We start from the raw sequence: 24,085 nt of genomic DNA on the forward strand, positions 1-24,085 counted from the left end.
ACATTCAGGGACAGGTTTGCTCTTCATAAAGCTCTCACCACCCGGTATATTACTCTCTCAACGTATTTAAATCTTTCTGTGAACTGCTGTTAGCTCTGCAGATCAGTGTGTGTGTGTGTGTGTGTGTGTGTGTGATCACAACACCTCACACTGACTGCTTTTCCTTCTAAAAGGGCTGACGTGATAGGTGGTCCTTCCAACATCTCTGTGATTGAGGTGACGAGTGGAGCTCATAGAGAACACAGTGATTACATTAGTCCTCTAAACAGATCATATTGTCTGTGCATAAGACCACAAATCAAATCCATCTCAACACTGAAGGAAGTGTAGGGAGAGCTGGATAGTAGTGATCCATAACATGGATCCGATCACGTGATTAGGTAACTTTAACAAGCCCAGATTACATTTGAAAGGATCAAAGTATATAATAAGCTACATTATAGAGCAAAGGATTACTTTGATTTTATTTATGTTGCTTCTGTAAAATATGCCAATTCGTGACTATACAGTTATTGTACTACAGCACTGTTTTATATTTGATTTGACCAACTGTAAATAATAAAAGGAATTATTCATCTTTTTTAATTCAAAAGCAAACAATATTTATTATTAAAGTAGTCTAAAACCTGTCTAGGAGTATCCAATTTAGTCCAGCCCGGTGTGCAGGTACACCTTGAGCCTGGCATCTCACAGGTAGATTAAAAACATTATCTTCAAACAGCCCTAAGGCGTGGATGGCTGCGAACTGAACCTTTTAAATTATTAGCTCAAGCAGCAAATTATGCTGTCTGCACTGTTGTGCTCTAACCACAGTGAACAAATTGAGACTGACAGGTACACTCCGTGTAAGAGATTTTTAAACTGTACTGTGCAAAAGACTTGTGTCACCCATTATTTCTTTATATTCTGCTGAGAAAATAGGGTAGCAATTTGTTGAGACTGGTAAAAGCGTACATGGAAATATAGAGCATAATCCAAAAACAGAGTTTGCACAATTATAAAAAGCCTGAGAGTTAGTTTTTGTTCTTCACTGCAGCCTAGCTGCCTTTTGTTCAGTCCTCTATCAAGATGATCCCACAGCTGCTTCTCAGGAGTCAGAGTGGGTCAGACCTCCAGTCCAGACTCTGGGGAGGCCAATCCATGACTGATGTGTTCCATGGTGTGTTTTTCTATCGAGGCATGTTTTTGTTACATTGGTGGTGTTTGGGATCATTGACACAGCCTCCACCATGTTTCACAGATGGCTGCAGACTCCCTTCCGCTGAGACCATTTCTGATGAGGCTTCAGTGAATCAACTGAAGCAAGTGATGCAGATCCTCTCAGGTCCTGAGTCAGCTCTCGGTTTATTTCAGATACAGTTCATCTACTTTGCTGCAATTGCTCAGTGTTTGTAAGGACACACTTCATGTCAAGTTTTAAACCAACAGGCATTTGGCGCACAAACGGCCATCAAACTGCGTTATCGTTGGTATTTTTGGTAGATTCGACTACAGAAATGGAAACAAACTTTTTTTTTTTTTGAGGAAGGCTTTTCGTAAGAAAGAGCCTAAAGGCACAAGTTAAAACTGGTTCTTTGCCAAGTTTGTTACATGTAGACACAACACTGGTTCATCCCTTCTTTTAGATGCCTTCATATGCTTCAGTGATATAAGCCAGTGTTACGTGGTCAGGTACAACGAGTGGACTGAAGATAAGTGAAAAAATTAAAGATTAAACCCACCAAACCTATTTATTCATTTAGTCTTAAAATTCAACATTTAAATGCTTCTAATAAAAATTCACTGGCATGTCTATTCCTTAATACGTTCAAGCCAAAGGAAAAACATTAACTATTAGACAAGCAGTTTGATTTAATAACTAAAGCTTATGGAAAATAGCATAAGATGCCCTGCGTGTCCTTAAGTCAAAGCAGTAAGCAGAGGCGAGAGAAGGCAGAGTGCCGTCTTGAGATCAGACGATGCAGCTTTTCTTATTTATTCGGTCATTTAGCCAGTCCATCTCTCAGAAACCCACAGTCAGGCACTTCATTAAGATAATTCATCATCACAATGAATCCATAATGAGGTAGACTTCATAACACACACAATTTGATGCCGTACCATGTGCCCGTCTATTGTAGGCGGGTCCCAGGTGTGGCTGTGTTTTGTTAATTAAGAGCCGAGGTCCATGAAGACTTCAGGCTTCATTGTTTATTCTCATAATAATTGAACCCTCTGCCTTGTTTCATTTCAATCGCTCTGTTAATGCTTTCACCATCACTTAAAATCAACCCTCCATACCCTGCCGATAAGATGCCCCCTGCTGTCACCTCATGCCCACCTCACACACGGTTACCATTAACCCCACATTTGTCTTTATTTCACTTTCTCCTCCACAGTTCTTTAATTACCAGCCTCCCTCTGCCTCCCTTTTATTCACTTCTAACAATTAACCCCTTTCTCCTCCTTCAGCCGTCTGCTTCTCATTCATATGCTCTTACAAATTGCACCTATCTGTCTCACTGTCACTCTCCTAATCCCCTCTTTCTAGCTGTCTGTTTCTCGTCCTCCTTCCCACTAGTCTCGCTCTATTTTTCCGTCTCTCTCAAATACCATTACTCTATTAACCCCCTTGGTTCCTGGCTAAGGGTCAACATATGTATCAGGCCTGGATCCAATCTGTGCCTCTGACAAATGAAGGGTCCACACACACATACATGCTAGCACACTAAGGTGTGACTTAAAAATGATTGGATTCATTAGAGGAAAGAAAGAGGTAAGGGGCGAAGGGAAGGGAGTGAGAGGAAAGGGAGGGGACCAAAGCTCCATAAATACTGCTAGAAAAATCAGGACAGGGTAAAGAATAATAAGCATTAGAGAAATAACAGAGATAAAATCTGTATCATCGAGACCACACCATATATTGACAGGTAGTGTTGGGCAGAGTAAGAGTGAAAGAGAAAAATGATGAGGACAAATTGTGGAGAGGCTGAAAAGCAGCACAAAGAGCTGGGAAAAAGTAGACATGTGAGAGGAAGCATGTAGGTTCATTATAAGGAAATCCAACTGTCCAACTCCTCTTTATCCTGTCATAATGAGCAACCTCTCAATGTAACAGAGAGATAATGATACATGAGCCAAGCCTGAGTGACCTTTAGCTGGGAAAATTTCCATTAATTGGGAAAAATTGAGGCCAGCAGTTTATTGTAAAGTTTAAAGCTATTGTAGTAGACTCTGGAGTTTATTTTAATTACTTTGCAATTTATTTTCATCTTTTTATCTCGTTTTCCAACTGTTGTAAGGAGCAAATTTAAGCTAAAATCACTGCAAAGAAAGTGCAGAATCAACAGCACACACAAGTATTTGCACGAGTATTAACCTCTCAAGTACTGCAAACAGGGCCTGGCTTTAAATCACACAACACAGTCGCATGGCTATTGTACTATTTTACCCATTGATTTGTAACTGCAACGGTTGTGTTTGAACTGGACGGCACCGTCGAGTAAAGTGTTTGATCCGGACTCTCGTGTGCACACGTGTGCGTTTGTACACATTCACACACACACACACACCCACAGACACAACGATAAGAATGCATACATTTAGCAGATGGTTGGTGGTTAAGAGAGTGTGAATGATAAAATCTGCCCACTATTCCGTTGACTTGTCCATTATTCCACTCCACTGCTTTTGAAAAGTGTGTGCGCGCGTGTGTGTATATACGCATTAGTATGTCTGCGTGCGGAGCCTTCGGCGTGCATGTGTATCTGTGTCTCAGTGAAACGATCTAATCGCGTCACTCTTGTCGTAAATGAGCAATATTAAAATTAAACCATTAAATTAAAACATTAAAACAGCCATTTAATTTTTTGTCTGCTCTGCTTTTATTGTTTCTGCCCATCGTGTGTGACAGGGTGTAAGCAATCAAACTAATGAGGCATTACAGACCATTTCAAAACAAGTGATATTGTATTACCCATCTGTGCATTTGATCAAGTGAAGCAGGATGTGCTTGTGACATATGAAGCAGTGCAATGTCAAAGATTTTTTTAGTCATTAGTTCTCTTGATGTGTGTGTGTGTGTGTGTGTGTGTGTGTGTGTGTGTGTGTGTGTGTGTGTGTGTGTGTGTGTGTGTGTGTGTGTGTTGCATTCTAACAGATGCTTTGCTGAGACCACAGACAAAGTTTATAATAAAAACATGCTTCAGGCAGCACTGATCACATTTATTAACATTTGTTTAAATCAAAAGACGCCTGATCTACACTCCGATTATTGGCTACGATTTATTTCCTGGGTACATCTTTGGTATCACACAGTTCAAGACTTTTTGTTTTTAATGTGGATCCATGTTTTCCCCATCTCAGCGTGGGCCTCTGACATCTGTCTGACTCACAGCTGATTAACACGCTTCAGTTCATGTTGTTGCCAACTTTGCAACTTTGTTACTAAAGAATCTGTGACTTTTCATACCTCTGTCCATTTTTTTTTCCATTTGTGTTTTTATATTTTTGGTCACCAGCGCAGGTACGCGTGGCTGCTCTCTCGCCGCGGGCACGCTCAGTGACCAGCATCACCTGATTTTTGCACATGTGCAACACAGAAACTCTGCACGAAGAAGGGGAAAAATAAAGAAAGTTTCTTTCAGTCTGATTGATCATTCTAAAATGAATTTTTCTCATGCAGCCCTGGGGTTATATCCTCAGGACCCCTGAAAATGACTGCCTTTAATTAAACCGAAAGGCACCTGCCCTTCTCGAGTCATTTAGCCCCCACCAGCCCAAGCTTCTAATATTTTATGTTGATTACAACCAGAGCTCCCGAGCACAGAACACACTGTGTGGGCTGTTACCTGATGAAGACTGAAGCATGAGTGGTGGATATTATGTCTGGCCGGCTGATGGGAAGAAACAGCATTAAGCAGTCAGACTTTGAGACATACAGATGGGCTTCAAATGGTAGTTAATAAAGAAACTACACGTGCATCGGGCCAAAGTTTAATGCAGTTCCATCAAACTGTCAAAACTCATTAGAATCAGCAAACAGTGAGGAAGTGTCCGAGTCTGAGGAAGTGAAATATTGAGGATTCTTAGGTAACGTTATCGGCATATTGCAGTCAAATTAAAAAATAATTAGAAACAAAAATGACTAGACAACAATACCGAGTTATACACACACAACATCCACTATGCACAGAAAAGAGCAATAAAAACGGAGCAAAATGCATCTGTAGCGGTGCAAAACAACACAATTTACCCAGAGACAAATGTTCCTTCATTCCTTTTTACAAACCTCAGTGTAATGAGACTGGTGACCTAAACTTGACCAGTCTTGGTCCTTCAGATTTACTCGACAGTAACGATCACTTTTTCTCTGAGCGTCTTAAAAGCATCAGAAACGAGAAGTTGTAACAGATTCTAAAACAAAAGTGTGGGACTCCTCCCCGAGGGAAGCAGCTGGGTCTCTGTGTGGCGCCGTGCTGGATGATTATTCTAACAAACTGGTGCAAAGGGCTGAAAGACTGGTGACAGACAGGTGGACGGGCTGGCCACTTCCTGTTATGAGTCTCCCGTGTTATGTGCACGCCACGTTGTGATGTTGTTAGTAGCAGCATGTTTGAAGGATGTTGCTCAAGGCATTTGTGCTCATAGGTGATTGTAATTATAATCGTGCCGCTGCAGAACCAGAAGATCTGCGCTGTACTTCTTCTGTACGCTTCCATGAAAACATCTACCATCTCCAACTACAGCATCGACTCTCCATAACGTGATCATTTTTTATTCAGTCTGCAGTTTACGCAGTGCCCTTGTATAGTATATCAGAACATTAAAACTCTAATTGCTAAACTTAAGTTCTTGATACAAATGAGTCAATTAAGATCAAAATGTGCGTTTAGCGGCTACGAGACAGAAATTATAGCGCGAGGCAGCTGTACACACACACACACACACACACACACACACACACAAGTAATTTGGCCGAGCTAATGTATGTGCTGCATTATTTACAGATTGATTGCAGTCATCATTGATTGTGTGGACTCATAATAGCATTTACAGTGGGGCTGGAATATAATCGTTTAGACGTTCATCATTAGAAATCATTTAGTCTAACTTTCAAAAGGCAATTAGCTGTGGGGCTCCTTAATGCTGAGCGTGGTTCAAAAAGTTCACAAGCAGTTGTGTTTCTCCTCACATCAGGAAACTCCAGGTTATCTATCGCATCCTACATCTGTGTGTCTCTGCAGCCTGCAGTGAGTAATGGACCTTCTCTGAGGTAGACCAGCAGAAAGGATAAATCATTGTAGGCGATCTGGATAATCAGATGGACTCAGAGGTTTATGTTTAATAGCTGTTGTTATTATTTGTAATTTACACTTACAAAGATCTGTACGTAGAAAACCATCTCAGGTTTGACTTTCTTCTTCATCAACCCGTCACCAGCTTTCCCACTGCTGCACACGCCTCCCCCTCGTTTCCCTTTCCCCTCCTCCTTTTCCCCCTTCTCGTCAGCTTAGCTCTTTCATTTTGAGGAAGAAAACACAAGCCAGTCAGAATAAGGCAATTATGACCCTGCTGGAAAGGTTATTATGCATAATGCCCTGTAATCCTCCTCTACAGTTTTCATGAGAAACGACATGAACATTAAGACTTTGCAGTATATACGTGCTGACAGAAATGGCTTCCAGCCCCATTTTCTGAAATCACAGACAAAGCCACAGTTAAAGCATTGATTGGTAAAGATGATGTAGTTGCAATGTGATTATTCATAGCTGCTTGTGCTGCTGTGACAAGATAATGAAGACAATAGACACCAGACAGTCTGGCAGCATTTGCCTGGAATCGTGTCGTTAAGGTAGTTTTGTGAATTTCTCTTTGCGTGTCGTGTTGGTCGACGTGTCAACATTAATTAAACCGTGACCCCGATCAAAACAGACTTGAGAGGGATTAAAAAAAAATGTGCAGTGTGAGATGACACAGTGAGAAGCGGTTATTTGTGTGGGCGGACGCTGACGCAGTCCAGACAGCCTTTTAATCCCATACACCGCAACAAAAACTTGATGCTTAAAACAAGCAGACAGACGTGCAACAAACCTCATTGTTCACATTGCACCTCTGTCTTCAGCTTAATGATCCCATTATTATTGTGTTAGGCACTAATTAATGATGATTTTTGTAACTATGCCAGCAGCAGGAAGTCTTGCAGGAATTGTTTCTCCACTAACTTTTAATTTGAATTTATTGAAGAATTAATTCCCCATTTCTGTGATTTATTTGTTCTGGTTTTAAGACCAGTTTTACTTTTTAGGATATTCAGCATCTGCGTTTCAAGTGTCACCTCTCTGTGGCCTTCTCTAAAAAGCCTCCATTTACAGCAGAGAGATATTGCTCACCAGATTTGGTCTGCGAGTGGCTGCTCTGTTATCTCGAGCCAGCAGGGCTGCCGGGCTTGACCCCAGGTCGTCTAATGAAAGCCTTTTCTACTCAACAAATGTGTTTCACATTGACATTTGCTTTGGTTATAGATTGGTTAGATGTTCTTAACTAGTGAAAACACATTTCTAATATATCTGGTAAAGGTATCTGTACTGGTACCACACCTAGCATCTCACAAATGATCTTGGATATGTGGAATATCATTACTGAACTGGATGAAGTGTTAAAGCTAAAGTGGACCTTTCTTCTATCACTTCCAGCCCGTCCTAATCATATTTATCAACACATCTGTGAGGAAAGCCGAGTTCAAATATATTTCTCTGTCCAAGTCTGATGTCAGCTTTCGAAGGTTAAGTGAATGAACCAAAAGGCCAACTACACACACAAAAACAGTGCTTAAGCAACCTTTGCCCCCTCAGCCCCCCACATAAACTGGCTGCTGGTGAGAATAATATTGACCTTCCACTAAAGAAAGCATTGGTGATTATTGCTTTCAGACGCTTGTGCCCAGTAAATGCACAAGTGTCATTTACTGGGCACCATTTTTATGTTTTTTTACAGCCTAATCATTTAAAGTCTTCAGGAAATAACACAGTTTATTCTGAAAAATTTAATTATCTTTCTAGCTATACTAAATCAGTATATATAAAATACAACAGAAAAAAGGTTTAGCATGATGAAGCCAAGTGAATCCTTAGCCTGTATCCGCTCCTCTCATTTCTATGTGCTAACATGAGATGGATACTTTTATATAACATGACCTTCAAACAATGAATGCAACTTGTTTACAGGTCCAAGTCTTTGTCATCCAGCATGCCGACACTGTAGCACCAAACTGGAAAGCAAGCCTCCAGCTTTAACTGACTCCAGCTGGTCCACATCGTGGTACAACGTAGGGCTGGGCGATATGGCCTAAAATCCATATCGCGATATAATTTGAAGCATGTGCGGTAAATATATATATATATATATCGCGATATATTCTTTTCTTCTGTATAACGTATTTTCCGCACTATAAGGCGCACTTAAAATCCTTTAATTTTCTCAAAAATCGAGTGTGCCTTATGTATGAATTCTGGTTGTGCTTACTGACCTCAAACCGATTTTGGAGTGCAGAAATCTGTTAAAGTGAAGCGCCTTGAGGCGACTTTTGTTGTGATTTGGCGCTATATAAATAAAATTGAATTGAATTGTTAAAAAATGTTTTGATGGATTGTCAGAGCATTATGGCTGCTTCAGGTCCCAAAGTCAAACGAACACTGAGAGTTAAAAACGGTCTAAATTCTTTCATCTTTAATAAGATGATCAGCGTTGCTGCTTTAGCAGGTGTAACAATTAAGTTTAACATCCATGAAAACAGAATTTATTAAATTTAACGGAGTTAGAAGTTAACAGGAAGTTAGCTCGCTAGTTTCCACCTAAACATGACATAGCATGTTCTGACTGAGAGATTTTTGAAACTAATTCAAACGTACAGCTCTGCTACCACTTCCGATATAAATGAAGACCGAAAACTAAACAGCAGTGGCGTTTGCAGGGTTACTGAAGTTGGGCTAGCTGGTATATAATGTTGTGCTACGTGATCGCTAGCGACACAGCTATGTTAGCGTAGCATTCGCACAGTGAAGCTGGAGGATGAACGCCAACTTTTTTCCACTCGATAAAAGTTAACGTGAAGGATTCTGGTGGTTTGGGATAAATGCAATCGCATAGCAGGATGCTATACACGAGGAAAACTTCAGTCAGGAGAACAACTGAGATCATTCATCTACAATACGAGGTTAGTCATTAATATACTGCAACAACATGGGAACAGAGCAGCTGCGAGAGAATTCAACAGTAATGAATCAATGTTACGGAAGTGGAGGAAGCGCAGTTTTTGGCTTTCCCCATATTTCAAAAGTGCTTCATCTCTTTGCTGTGACTGTCGCCTGCTATATTTTTGGAGATGATAATGGTTGTAGCCGCTGCGATGCCAAAACAGGCGCAGCTTGATGACATCATCAACATGCGCTATCGCGATAGAGCGGTATAGTCAAAATCTCTATCGTTGGCCAAATTTATATAGTTTCTTTCGTATATCGTTTATATCGCCCACCCCTAGTATAACGGTTCATCTAGAAGTGCTAAATACAGATTAATGCCAGGCTGTGTCCATATGTCTTTAGGTTGTGTGCATATTTGCTCTTCTTAGTCCTTCAAAAGGTTATACGAGTCATAAAATGTCCTTCCTGTCCACTATAGATGACTCAGATGTCATTTTCTTTATGCAGCCAGACATTCACCATTATATAGTGATCACTGGCGAGTTGTCTTGTGTGAGCATTGACAGGTGTATCAGGACTGCGGGATACTTTCCTTAGGACCTCAGATATCAACCAGCAGCCAGACTGAGAGTTATATTTGATGAGGCTACGGCCTCATTGGTAAATTGCAGTACGCTGACACATATATCAGTCTACACTGACAGTCAACATATATTAACTGAGCGCCCTTCATATATGTGCATATGTTATGAACGCGAGCAGTCGATTTATCAGCTTGCAAAATTATACGACATGCTGTGTTATAACATCTGCAGATATTTAGAGTGCTAGTCGTCTATGTAATAAATATCCTCCTTTCTGTTTTGATAGGGTAAAAGGGTACACGCTCATGAGGGGGTTTGAATGGGGATCCATTACAAAAGACACAATAATAAGCATGATAGGATGTGTGTTTCAGGGTGTGGGGAGTGGTTTCTCTGATCTTAAATCTTATTTGTCAGGGAAGCTAAATGTAGAGTGTGTGTGCATTCACCACGTGTACGTGACATTAATGTCCCAGAACAAACATCAATATCATATGAGGCAACAGTGTTTCTCCCCCATCCATCCATTACCAGCTAACCTTTTAAACACACCCTAGGCCATGTAAGACTGTTTCTGCATACCTCCGAGATGGAAAAAATACATTAGGAATTACACTTCCAGCAACATAGAAAATGCTGATGGGAATCCATATTTTCTGCTTACTTTTCATTTCCTTTGGCACAAAGCTGTGAGTGTGCTTGAAAAACAACGTGCAGGGGAGGCATTAGGGTAATGGAGAAAAAAGGCTGGAGTGAGAGGGTGTTGGATGGGGGACTAAAGGTGCATTTACCAACAATGCACAACAGCCCACATCATTTATTTTATCTGGTATAGTATAATTTTCCTAAGAGGTGGATCCTGGGGGAGCGCCGTGTAAACGAGACTGTTCCCTATCAAGCTGTAGAATAATGAAAAAATACAACAGTAAAATATTTTCTATGTTAATGCAAAGATAACATCTGTATCCAAACACAGCAGCAGCATTAACTTGTAGGCTGAGTTTCCTTTTCTAAATTAGACAGACTCTATATTCCTCCTACAATGTTTCGTATACGGTGTTTGTTTTGTCATAAAACTGTGATGGTTCACTACACCTAATTAAGCCAGATAAATACCGTCAGGTGTTTTATTTCCAGATACCTGGACTGGGAGGAAAATAATGCTAAATGAATTACACTCAGTTGCAGCATGCTAGCAGACTGAGCCTTAAAAGCTGGACAGATGTGCCAACTTTAAATTTTAGTGTTTTTTTTTAACTCCGCTTCTATTTTACATAAAAATCCTGTGAGACTAACAGGATCCAAAGTCCTCACAGAGAGAAACTGCTTTTCTTGAATGTGAGGTTCGAGTAACAGTCCCACAAGCCAAACAAGCTCAACTCCTTCAGTTCCCAGCTCCCTTCACCTCTTCTGTCCACTTCCTGGTTCAGAGATTATTGCCACGTTAGGCACCAACCACCATGCGGCCACAGAAAAGTGTAGAACGCTTTCAAAGCTGAGCTGGATGTGGAAATTAAAGATCTCACAAACTGGGGCCTCCAAACATGCACACGCCACAAGTTTGGGTACGCCAGGTCTGTCCAGCATCCAGGACGCTGGAGCCCACAGTAAGGGCACCTTCAAACACCCCACCCTGAGACTCCAAACAGGCAGGATCCATTTAACCATTTAACCGTCACTCAGCACGTGAGCACAAGCGACAGCCAGGACTTGTTCCCTAACCTACAGCTGCAGAGAAGGAACCTTTTCATCTGCTGGGAACACCCCAACATCTCACTGGGCCAAGCGCAGAGTGGTGCAGACTCCAGGCTCTCTCTGCGAGACTGGTTTCAGGTCAAAGGCTGTGCGCTGAGGCGAGCCCGACCACATCTAGAGAGTTCCTCTTGACCACAAACACTCGCTCAGGCTCCTTTCTCACCACAGAGGTGACGCTCCATAATCCTACAGCCAGATTCATCAACCCCTGACGCCATCACTGCGGCGGAGGCGTTTGCGATCACGATACGGTGGCAATTTACGGAGGGAAACTGTATCTGAGTATATTTCAGCCACTTTTTTAAAACTGTACTCCTGACCTCTTTCTTCAGCGGACCTCAAATATCTTTTATTTTCTTTGTGGTTTTAAACCTAAAGCCAGGCAGTCTGAGTCTGCCTACAGTAAAACACTCATCTGGGATTAGGAGCCATTTATTCATCTCAGCTCAGTAATACTATGACAGCCTCGCTTCAGAATCCAATGAATATCTCACACTTTCATTTCATATGCAATCTCTGGTGCTCAGGAGTGTGTATCGCCGAGTATGATTCTGTACAGTTTATTTGTTTGTGTGTCTGTGTGTATGTGCCTTTTGGGGGCATTAGTGTTTTGCAATGTTTTCATCCCAGCTCTGAAATATATATTTTCTAGAAATCGCGCAAATTAATACTTTACGTTTCGATGCGTTTCGCTGTCGTATTTGATGCCCTAAAATATGTCTTTGGCAGTTTGACTGCATTTGAAGTCTGTTACCTACAAGCGTCGCTATCCTATTTGAGCGAATATGAGAGAAGAGAGCATCGAGGGAAAAGCTGAATAAAAATACAGCAGTCGTCAGATGTATTGTGCATCTTTAGGGATCGCCGTCACCAAGACATTCATTTACTTTCAGTCATTAAAAGTCCAGCTCTGACACAGAAACCTGCTCGACTCGCTCCAACTTCAAATGATTAAACACTTATCTAATCATTTCCCTTCCACTCACATTTTGATATCAGACATTAACTCAATGCTTCTCTCTAACTGCAGGATGAAAGACAACACTGAAACTGCTGTAACCCTGAGCTCTCTCAGGAAACAGAATTCAAAGATCTTAATGTTACAAGTCAACGCAAAAAGGCTAAACACGTGAAAGAAAAAAATCTAAACAAAACAAAAAATGCCAAATAATTCAGTCTCGGGCGCTAAAGACAAAATCAAAGGCACACCATCACAACTGTTTCTAACGTAGAGGAACTAATCTTCGCAGAAACTCTACACTGTGACACCGGCACATTAAGCATCACAAACAAGCAGCCAAAAGCAGGACCAGTGCATGATGCTCTGCAAATCTCACCAAAACCATGGCAACAGGCTCTCAGAACAATAATCTTCTCGGTCAGTTGCTGCTTTCCGGACTCTTTTATTGCTCCTGTCATTGAGTCATGCGGCCGTGCGCTGCGGCTCTGTGTGTCATGTAACTGCACCGTTTTCACACAAGAGCTCATCACGACGTTTCACTCAGCGTGGAGGAACAATCCAGGCTTTATGAAATTCTAAAATGTCAGGTGTGAATATCAATTCTTAGCAACAGACACAGTCACGAGTAACATTTCTTCAGGTCAGTCTTGGGCCACTTCATGCACGTAACCATGCACCAAAGCTGTCGGCATGCACACTGACCAATCAAGCCGAAAACCTTTAGCTAGATTCTCAAAAACAAAACTATTCTTTTAAATGTAAAATAAGTGATTATTTTGACATGAACAGAGGCACAAAGGCCCGAGTCTTAACAAACAGCAGTTCTTCCCACAGATTCTTACAGCCTCGAGAGAAATTGCTAACTACAGCAACTTTGTTCTTAATTAGTTCAGTGAATTTCCAACAAATCCTGCAGTATTTATACATGCTTAAAGGCATACAGTATGATCCAAGGACAGGGAAACACACTGTATCTGTACAATTTCTAGCCAGCAGGTTCTTCAACTTTTTTAGCAGTGACCTAAATGAAAAATTCAGTTATCCATAGGACACAAGCTCATTAAAACATGTTGACACTGTTTTAATGTGCGGAGCCACCAAGAGAAGGGCTCCGGATTCATTTAAGGCTCCGAGCAATCATCAAACAGCCCTTACTCTAGGGGATGGGACTGATCACATTGTATAATGCCAGATCTTTTAAAAAAGTATGAAAAACTTGGGTTTCCAAAGGGGTTAAATGACAAATGACATTCTTCAGGGGAAAAATAAGAATAAACAGGAATATATGGATTACGTTTGCCTCAAGTCTCCAAACGTGAATTACTAATGATGCTGCCTGACGCTGAAGGCGAGTTAAAACCTTTACCTCTGAGTTTTGCTTAAGAGGCATTATTGTATCAAGGGAGTGGCTTATATGCCACTGCAGCTCAATACTCTGCACACACATACAATGGCACACAATATACCAGACAAAGATCTCTACTTCAGCCTTTGTAACACTTTTGAGCATACACACAGTATCATGTGCTCACTTCTCTGCGTAATCAGCATGAAACTGTTGTATCAACTGCAGTCAGCATTCTTTTACTTGCTTTTGCATTTGGCACACGCTCGCGCTCCGTGTGAGCTAGCGTCAAACCAAAGAGCGAAGAGAAATACACGGGACTGTCATGCACTGTTGCAGTGTGCAAACCAAAGTGTGTCCTATAGCTTTAGGGATACAGACGGTCGACCCAAAGGCAGGTTGGACAATGACACCTCTGTACATTTCCAAAAAACAAATTGCGGTGCAGCCTTTCAGGTATAAAAGTATTAACTGTTTTGAAACTGCTCGTTTCAGAGGGTCAAAAGTGATTCGACAGCTTACTGATGCAGTTTTATGGTGAGGCCAGATTACCACAACTAAGGTGGATGATGATTTCAGAAGGCTTCCTTTATGAAAGGAAAAAGCCTTTACCGACCTCTAACCAAGTCAAGAACACTCTCAATGAGGTGGCAGTCTGTATTCAAGAGGCACCTTCATGAATGGAAATAGAGACAGTTTAACACAAAGTGCAAACCACTGGTTACACACAACAACAAGAAAGCCAGACTTTGGCAGAAAACATTTAAAACCTGTCTGTGCAATCCTGCAAAATCGTTTGTTATGGCCTGCCAGTGCAACTGTGCCACTAGTGTTATTAATGTTTGACTGCTGATAGACACAGCTGATCGCACAGCGCTTCACAGTGCAAATGGATGAGAGCCCAAAGCAAACGACACCCAAGAGTTTCTGAAGGCAGTGAAATGACACAAGAGCACCTGATCTGGACCTGACCGAGCAGACTTTTTAGTTCCTGAAGGGAAAACTGAATTCACAGCAGCAACTGAAGGCGTGGAGAGAAGCTCAAGAGAAGAAGTATAGCATTACATTGGATTTTATTTTTAAATGCACAGCGGTGGTGTACAGAAGCAGATGTACAAAAATTGTGGCAAATATTTATGAGCCAAAGTAAATACTGTGATTTTGTAACTGTGCACAGAACAATAGCTGCCTGGTGCGTGTCTGGGGTGGTCAGTTGCACATGCCAGTGTAATCTGCTGTGCTGGTCCGTCAGGAAACAGGCTATTCCAGTTAAAACTAACTAACACATATTGTTTTCAGAGTTATTAATTAAGAAGCAGGGTTTTTGGTTAAAATCAAATAAAAAACTCAAACCAGTCAGCTGTTCCATAAAAACATACACCAATCTGTATAATCCCATAATCATACTTGAACAGAAACAATAGAATATATTCTGCAGAGGATGTACTTACCTTGTCTTTGTCTTCCACCAGATCGCTGAGTATGTCGTCGGGGTCTAGAATCCCCCCGTCACAGTATTCAACATGGTGCGTCCGAATGAAGAAATCTCCTTCCTACAACAAAGGACACAAAAATCAGCGAGTTGTGAACAGACTTATCACCACATGATCAATTTACCTACAATTGTTTTTTAACACCTGCACACATTTCTAACAGAACACTTGTTTTGTTTTCCCCCATCAGGAATGACATCAGTTATCACAGACAGAGTCTCAGTCGTGGTATTGTCGGACTGTTAACCACAACAGGCTGGAAAACTATCCAACATTTTCTGTCAGAATCCTAAAATAGTCACACTTCAGTCTGAAGGATACGGACTGCTGTTAAATTACACATCACAGAGCACAGAAATGATGTGGAGTTCATCAGTGTTGCATTCTTACGTTTCTTTAGGGATGTTTTTCTTTAGTTGTTTCAGGACGGCTGCCAAAATCTGATATTAAACCGCAGCTGAATTACTGAGATGTTACAGGTTGTGCCCTCTGTACTGCAGAAGTTAGGATGAATCTTCTCTCTTGTCAATCCAGAAGAGAGATCTTCCTCGTCCATCTTCAGAGGAAGGTCATATTGACGCCCACGCAGTCAAAACTAAAGATGGAGAAGCAGCGTTCAGTTTCCAAGGTCCAAAACCAAGTCTCGGAAAACTGAAGTCTTCTCTGTTCCCAATGCATTTGTATTAAATTTACTTTTTATTAAACCAACTTTATCTTTCTTGCACTATTACTGCACTGAAAATGTTCATCTTTTTTACATTTGTAAAAAATGTGTTTTTTGTTCTCTCAAAATCATAATTATGCATTTATTCCAAATTCATTTCTAAATTGCAATTTTTTGATATTTTTATCATAATGCTGTTTATTTCTCACGTATTTCTCACTTCTGCAACTTCAAGATTCCAAATAATTGAGAGTTCTCACAGTAAATGTTTTAAATATTGGAAATGATCCCGGTTCGTCCACTGTGCACGAATGTGTGCATTTGGTGTTATATAAATAAAAGTGAACTGAATTCAAACACCAGTGGTGAGTTTGTGTGTGTATGAATAGCACAGTAGGCAATAATACATAACACCTAGGGCTGCCACAAACCATTATTTTTGCGATTAGTCGACTAATCAGATCATCATCCATTGAACATAAACCATACAAGCTGTATGGTTTATGTTCAATGGATTGCACCAGCAGCATCTGCTCTTATATAACTATCATTAGCTTACAGCTTTAAGTGTTTACGGTCTGTGCTAACTAAAAATAAAGACAAGATGATAGTTTATTAAATTTTAATGACATTTGCAGATTGTTTCGGTGAAGTTTAATAAACTCCTTGCTATCTCCTTGCTATCTAAAATATAACAGGACACCGGAGTATATTCTCCAGCATCTCACACTTCTGATAATCAGCTGTCTGCTTGACTTTATTCAGCTGTGTAAAAACTATAACTTTAATCTCAGCCAAACCGATTTACTCAGGAACAAATAAAATACTGAAAAAAGCCAAACAATAACATTTTTAAGTTATCTAAGTGACTTATATATCATGTTTAACCTGAGTAGCGAAAGACGGCGGTGGGTTTGAAAACGATTTGCCGGGAGTCCGGTGTTCTCACGGCGCTAGTGACCTAGCCCCCGGCTAGCTATCGAGCTAGTGGGTAACAGACGTCTCCGAAAACGTCGGAGCGCTTTTGAAAATATGTGGTGTCCTGATAAACTGAGCAGATATTTGAGGTTTACACAGCTACATTCTCGCCTGAAAATATGTTAAACGTTTATTTTGTGACCCAGAAAGAATAATAAGAGTAATATTAAAACTAACTAGCTGCCGCCATTGTTGGAAACTAAGCTGGGCCTGTCACTACCCGATCCGTACCGGAAACCCGATCGGTACCCCGCATGCGCAAATCTTACGTCACTTCCTCTCTTTGCCAACATTGCGACATTCAATATATTTGAATGATACGGTTAGCGCCCAGTTAGCTCCTAGCATTTCTCAACAGCTCTGCCTCCTTTTCGACTGCCCGGGACATTTAAACAATGGATAATCCGTATACAAAGAAATTCATGCTTTTCTCCTCAACAGAGAGCGTCCCCCGATTGAGCAACAGCGCCGTAAAATAAGAAGAATGGCGCCTAATTACAGAGTTAATAATGCAGACTTTGTAATATCTCACGTGTAGATTCATCAGCCAGATGAAGTGTTTACTGACAATTGACAGTGATAGCGACATCATCATCACTATTCCAACAATCCTCTCCTCACAGACAAGCATAAACACACTCGACTATCGCTAAATCAGATTTAACACACGTTTGTAATGACGCTAATTCAGTTTATAATAGGGTTTATTCGCTCGGTCAGCAGGTGGCGGTATCCTCGTACACTGGGGAGTAAACTGCCATTAAACGAACAGAAGAAGAAGAAAACATCTGCACATGCGCAGTAAGGATCGGAGAGTCCTGATCCGTAACTTTCTTTTTATTTTTCGTTTTTGTCTACATTGTACTGAAATGCTTCATTATTGCAAACATTTTAAGATATACTTGTTATTCTTAACATCTTAACAGATACTCTGACCCATAACTATCGTAAAACGCTACGACCGGAAGTAGAAACCTTTCGCGCATGCGGGGTACCGATCGGGTTTCCGGTACGGATCGGGTAGTGACATGCGCTATGAATTCTGGGACACAGTCTTCTTCTTCGGGGTTTAACGGCAGCTGGCATCCTTGTACATGCAGTGCTGCCATCTTCTGTTTCAGTCCGTTATTACACTCTTAAATCCTGCTACTTATTCCTGCGTCTTTTGAGATCTTACAAAGCTTCAAACGACGTGTCGACTATTAAATCAGTCGTCGACGATTTTGATAGTCGACGTAATCGTGACTAGTCGACTAATCGTGGCAGCCCTAATAACAACACAGATACATGAATGTAGCTTGTATTGGAAACACACGTTGGTCAAAAAGACTAGAAAGGCACTGTTGACCATCTGCTTCCTATAATAAAAATCCTCAGTTTTCCAAATTCAAACAGAACAATGGAGAGAGGCTCTTTAATTTCACACAGCGGTCAATAAGTTTCACATTAACATAGTAATAAATTAAAATTATTCTAATTATTTGATGGACACCCACAAGAATCTACTGCACACCAACTCCTCATTTATAAAGCCCTCGCTCTCCAACTCCCATTCTCCCTCAACTTTGCCCTCACCTTTGTTTCTTTGCTGCACACATCTCTCACGTCTTCCCCGAGGTGCCTTGTACAGATTACAGCTCTAGCTGGGCCCATTCTCTCTCCCTCCTCGCTCCCTTTCTCCGCCGTGTTGGGCCTGTGATTAATGACTTTGAAACTGTACTGGACAGCTGACTGCATAGAGCTGGTTGTTGAACAACATATTGAGACAACACACAAGCGTGCACACACATACTGAAGACAAATCACACGCAGCCTAAGGAAAGGTGCGACTCCAAACACTACAGGGTGGTGCTCCAGTAAATCACTCTTTCAGGGTCAGATGCTCGTAATGTTTTTCAAAAACTCGCATTAGAAAGATTTCAAGATCAGATTGTGTCCACGGGTATCACTGCAAGGGCAACATTTCCTTCTGTCAGTGTATCAGTCCAACTGATCTGACTGTGTAATCATTAAAAACGATATGTGTGCAAACATGTACAATTACAAAACTCGCCATTTCAGTGGCTATTCAACAATCTTTGTTGCACAAGCCTCTGACACTGAGACCATTTATGCTCTTCTATTGTCTGTAACTCTTCCTCTCTTCCTTCCAGATGCATGAGATAGATTTTCAAATACTCTGTTTTATTTTCTTCTTTCCCCTTGAGCACTACCAATCAAGGCTTTGGAAAATGTTAACTCAAGGACACACACCGAGTGCGTGTGTTTGTGTAACTGCCTGCGCTTTAAATTTTGTTTATTAGTTCTAATGTCCAGCCCTCAATCGGTCACCGTCACACAAACAGCGGGACGCCACACGAGCAATCGTACCTCGAGAAACAGGCGTGATGAGTTCAGCTTGTATTCTGCTTCCTCACATCAGAAAACTAAGCCGGGCCTGCTCTCAGTGTGTGGGCTGATCCACACCACCCAAGTACAATTCACACAGAAGCCTTTAATTGTAACTAATCTATTAAAGCTCAACGAGTCATTCATCAAATTACAACAAACTAGCACAGGTGGATTTTGAAGCGCTTACAGCTGGAAACCCAAATCCATCGTCTTAAAGTTATCATCGATTAAGCCCTAAACAAACTCCAGCCTCCAAATGTTCCAACGCTCACTCATCGCTCTGGTAGCTAAACTTTGTTCTCAACCACCTGACCTGCCAAGTTAGCTCATATTAAATATAGCCCCACCAACGCCTACTGAGTATTTTTACTACCAATCAGAAAAGGTTAGTCTGACAGCTTATTTTGCTCGTGTGTCTACTTGGATTCAGCAAATTGACATTTCGAAGGTTGATAACTTGATTTTCACAGAACACGGTCTTTAAATCTTTGAGCAAGGAAAGATCCTGTGCACAAATAGATTTACGGTGTAGTTTGTCTGTTTGCCAGCAGGATTACACAAACAGTACCAAGACAAATATCGTTAAACTTTGTGAAAAGGTGCAGGAAAGGCAGATCTTTTGCCACATTAACACTGAATATTAACGAATAATCATGTGACTAGAGTCAGATGATATTTAACTTGACAAGTAAAGACTTATTTGCAAATTAGAATTTATTATTTCAGAACATGTAAAGTACTGAGAAAGTACCACATCAGGTCGAAGATGAAATACACCCAACCATAAATCTGACATTAATCAGCTGATTCTAATTATATACACAAACTCATTCCAGTGGTTTCTGAAGAGACTGAAATGACTTGCGCAGTAAGTAATAGTAGTAGTAATAGGTAAAATTGTTTCCTGGTCACATGATGACACGCACCATGCCGTCTTTCTCCAAGTTACATTGTTACATATTCAGTGGATCAGAACCTTTTTAAATCCAACTGATTGTTCACGAAACTAATCGGCCGACTAATCACTACAAAAAGTGGGAAACACGTACACCCTGTAACCTGGAAACACAACGAGACACGCACTGTGAAAACAGCCTCGTTCCTTCGGCGACCTGCTGCTGCTATGAGGTCATCAACGCCTGTTTGGGTTTCTCTGTTACAGTAGGCAATCCGTACGGCTGTACCGACGAGAGACGAAGATTCTGAGAGATAAGCCGTGAGCACACTCGTCTAATCTGATAAAGTGTCAGCACCAAATCCTGTCCCTCCAACTCTAGTGGTTTCTAAACCCGGAGAGACTCGCAGATATAAGTTTAAAGATAAGAGTTGTAAACACGCCGATCAAATCCAAAAATCAGGGGGATTAGCACTTAATGCAGTGTTTTGCCTGAGTCTATTTCAGATAATCTTGGGTAATTTGGGATATTTGATTCTCGTGACGTGATGTGGAAATGATTAATAGGTTGGAGTAAATTCCCTCCTGAGTGAAAACACTCTGTACCATCGCTCCCACTCTTATCTCTGAACAGTACGCCTTTTTAGTCTGCTGTTTAACAAACGGGTTTGGTATGCACGCTGCTCTCAAACTGAAGGTCGTGCAAATGGGTGGACCTCGATAAACCACAGAGGTGTGATTGAAGAGTCACGCAGTGCGACATCCACACCACAGCTTCAGCTGAATACTCGCCCACGTTTAGATCCTTATCCAGAACCGAGAGGTCTGAAATCATCAGACGTCAAGCAGGAAATGTATGTGTGTATTATATCATTTTATTATCGATAATTCTGTAAAGGCAGTGACTAATATCCTGAAATCAATTCTGAAAAAGCAAAACAATCTAAACTGAATCACCCCCCGACCTGCCTTGTGACCCTGCAGAAACATCCCACACTTAAGATGGGCACAAGCTCACTTTTCAATCATCCAATTAAGCAAAGATACATTTATTGTCACGTTGTATCGAAAAATTCATGGTTTGCTTACACCGACTCGAACAGTTTGTTCAAACAAACCTTTCCGAGTCGGTTCTAAACAGTCAGGCTCAATAAACACATTCCTGTGGTTTGTCTACAGAGGAGGAGGCGCGTGTCTCCTCCCGGCCTCTCCCTCGCCCTCAGAAATAATTGCCTGTGCTGTGGCATGGGGCCAGAATGTTTGGACGATTTTATCAGCTTGTTTGGCCACGCCTCATCAGCATTCCTGTCCCGACTAATGAAACTACACTGTACACCCACACTGACGAGAACCCTTCCATACACATCCACCTGGAAATCCATATGCACAAGTGTATACACAGGTATAGTGTAAAAACACCACCTGCCCACAAACCTGACTGATTTCATTTTTAAAGCATAACATATGTATCATCTGGCTTCATCTATACCTTAGATTTCTTATCTTAGTCCAAATATGTGCAGTCACGTGGTTTTATTTATTGATGTTTTATACATTTGGACAAGCAAGTAACGGTTCATGTATTATTTTAGTTTCAGCGTGTCAGCCTGAAACTGGTTTTAAAAGCACAGGAGCGTTTGTTGCTCCTACACGTTTATTTGCAACCTATAAGTCGTTTTTATTTCTGACACACACCCGGTGCAGGTCCAGTTTTTGAAAATGATGTTTGCTTTTACATCCAACTGCTATGACACCAACAGCTGCAAAGTTTCCTGCAGATCCAGATCTCCTTTTTTGGAGACTCATGTCTGCTTTGAGTGCTCAGAGACGTCCGTATGCTGTTTGCAGCTAACAGTGAATTTGAATGTACAAAGTGTCCCTTCAGTTAAAGTTGTTCAAGTAATTTGAAAATCCTTTTGAATGCTTTCCCAGACCCATATCCTTAGAACTTTTACTTTGTAGAACTAGTTTACCACATTACTGTATTACTGTATACAGTCAGCCAATAAAGTTGTTCTGTATATTAGAAGACTTTGTTCCCCTTCCTTGTCCTCCGTGCCCCCCTGGTAGTGAGCCAGGTTGTGCTAGAAACCTTTACATTGCTGACTCACAGCCATCTGCAGTCTTAACTTGGAAGACCTTAGAAAACCATTCAGATCTTGGCAGGACAGTACAGGCTTTAAAAGCAAAGAGAGAACACCAGGACCTCAGTGTTATAGGCTTAACCTTTTTTTTTTTCCTTTTCCCCATTACTACACATGCTCGCTTTGGTTAGATTATTTATAATTCAACTGTTTACTTCATTTTACATGACGTGAAGATTCCAGCAACACTTAATAAAGCTGTTCCCTATTACTTTAAGTGAAGCTGGTGAAGTTGTGCCAGAAGAATTTGTTGCTATCAATCTACGATGAGCAGGGTATATAAAAGACAAAAACACCCAGTGACAGCTCTGAACCTTTGAAGTGTCCAATCATGTTTTATTATCCACACACCGCACAGGGGTCCACAGATAAAAGGAACAGTTATTAATATTTTTGTTTGTTTTATTCTTTGTAAATTATACCAAGGTTCAAATATTACTGATTAAATTTCATTGTTCACCGTTTGCTCACTTTGTTCAGAAAATAAAAAGAAAACTTCTCTCGATATGAAAAGCCGGTCAGTGTTGTCCATTATATTTGTTTGGCCTCCAAAATGCGAGTGTCCCAACACCGTCTCTATTTTAGTAGGACAAGGACAGCCTGCTCTCGCCCATTATTGCCCTGGTATAATTAGCAGAAAGTGAAGCACGGCATCAGTGTTTGGACTAATGGTGAAAGGATTTAGAGGACTCAAAATGTTTCATTATGTTTCCCAATGTCACAGAAATTATTTAAACCAATTCGCATAATTCGGCCATTGCAATGGAGATATTATAGAGGGTTTAGAGAGACAAAATAAAGCCGCCATCTCCAGTAAAGTTTACCCTAAAGGTCATATCAGTGTTTTCTAGATAAAGTCCCATTCATGCATTCAGGCTGTTCAGTTAAAGAAAACCGGTCTCTCCTGAGCAGGATGTGCGTATTGGCATCAAACGTGGAACCTATGTTTCTAATAAACGAAACAATAAACGTACTTTTCCCATGGCGGGGATCTGCTTTTTATTTTGAAACTCTGACATGATTACAGAATGCTGAGTGTCATTTTTCTGGATTATACAGGCAACACCACCTGCATTTCACTTGTACTGGGACTCATAAACACACAGTCGCACACGTGTCTGTTTGGCCAAAGGCAATTAGGCTGATAACTTTCTGGCAACTCCCCACAAAAAACAACCTCCGCCTTCATCCCTCTCCCTCCCTCTATCTTCAAATGCTTTTGTTCTGATTTCTTCAGATGGTTTATTAATCTCCTCACAGCCAACGCTCTACAAAAACCCTGCATATCACTATTTTTTTCACTTGATACAGTCATGCTCGGTGCTTCCCTTCCATAATTTGTGCTAGCCCTCTATGATCATCCATCAACAGTGATAGCTCTATATTATGCTGCAGCTGTCAGCAGGCTTGTTTGCTCTGATAAATAACTAAAGATCACAGCGCTCTCAGATCACTGATATATCGAGTGAAGTGGATGACAGTTAATCTAATGATATCTGCTCAATAAAAACTTACAGACTAATTGACTAATCTGTGCTTTTCTCTTAAAAGCTAAATGAGATACACTTTATCTACATGAGCGTCCTAAAGGCGTGCTACAGCTAACCAGTACTGCCAGGATCAGACACATCACACTGCACTAAGCCTATGAAAAGTGCTTTAACTATAATAAATGGTTACTATTTGAATGGTAAAA

The 24,085-nt window shown here is 41.0% G+C and overlaps 1 protein-coding gene across 1 annotated transcript in view; it reads right to left on the reverse strand.

Moving 5' to 3' along the window:
- The window catches only part of LOC102309614 (partitioning defective 3 homolog B), a gene marked incomplete at its 3' end in the record, with an annotated part of 144,079 nt that overhangs the window by 114,046 nt on the left and 5,948 nt on the right, over window positions 1–24,085 (reverse strand). Inside the window, 1 exon segment of the mRNA XM_005925930.3 lies at window positions 15,276–15,377. Coding sequence (XP_005925992.2) covers window positions 15,276–15,377 — 102 coding nt within the window.

This window comes from Haplochromis burtoni, unplaced genomic scaffold (genome assembly GCF_018398535.1).
Source record: "Haplochromis burtoni strain Fernald_Lab_line unplaced genomic scaffold, NCSU_Asbu1 Contig_74, whole genome shotgun sequence".
Lineage (NCBI taxonomy): Eukaryota > Metazoa > Chordata > Actinopteri > Cichliformes > Cichlidae > Haplochromis > Haplochromis burtoni.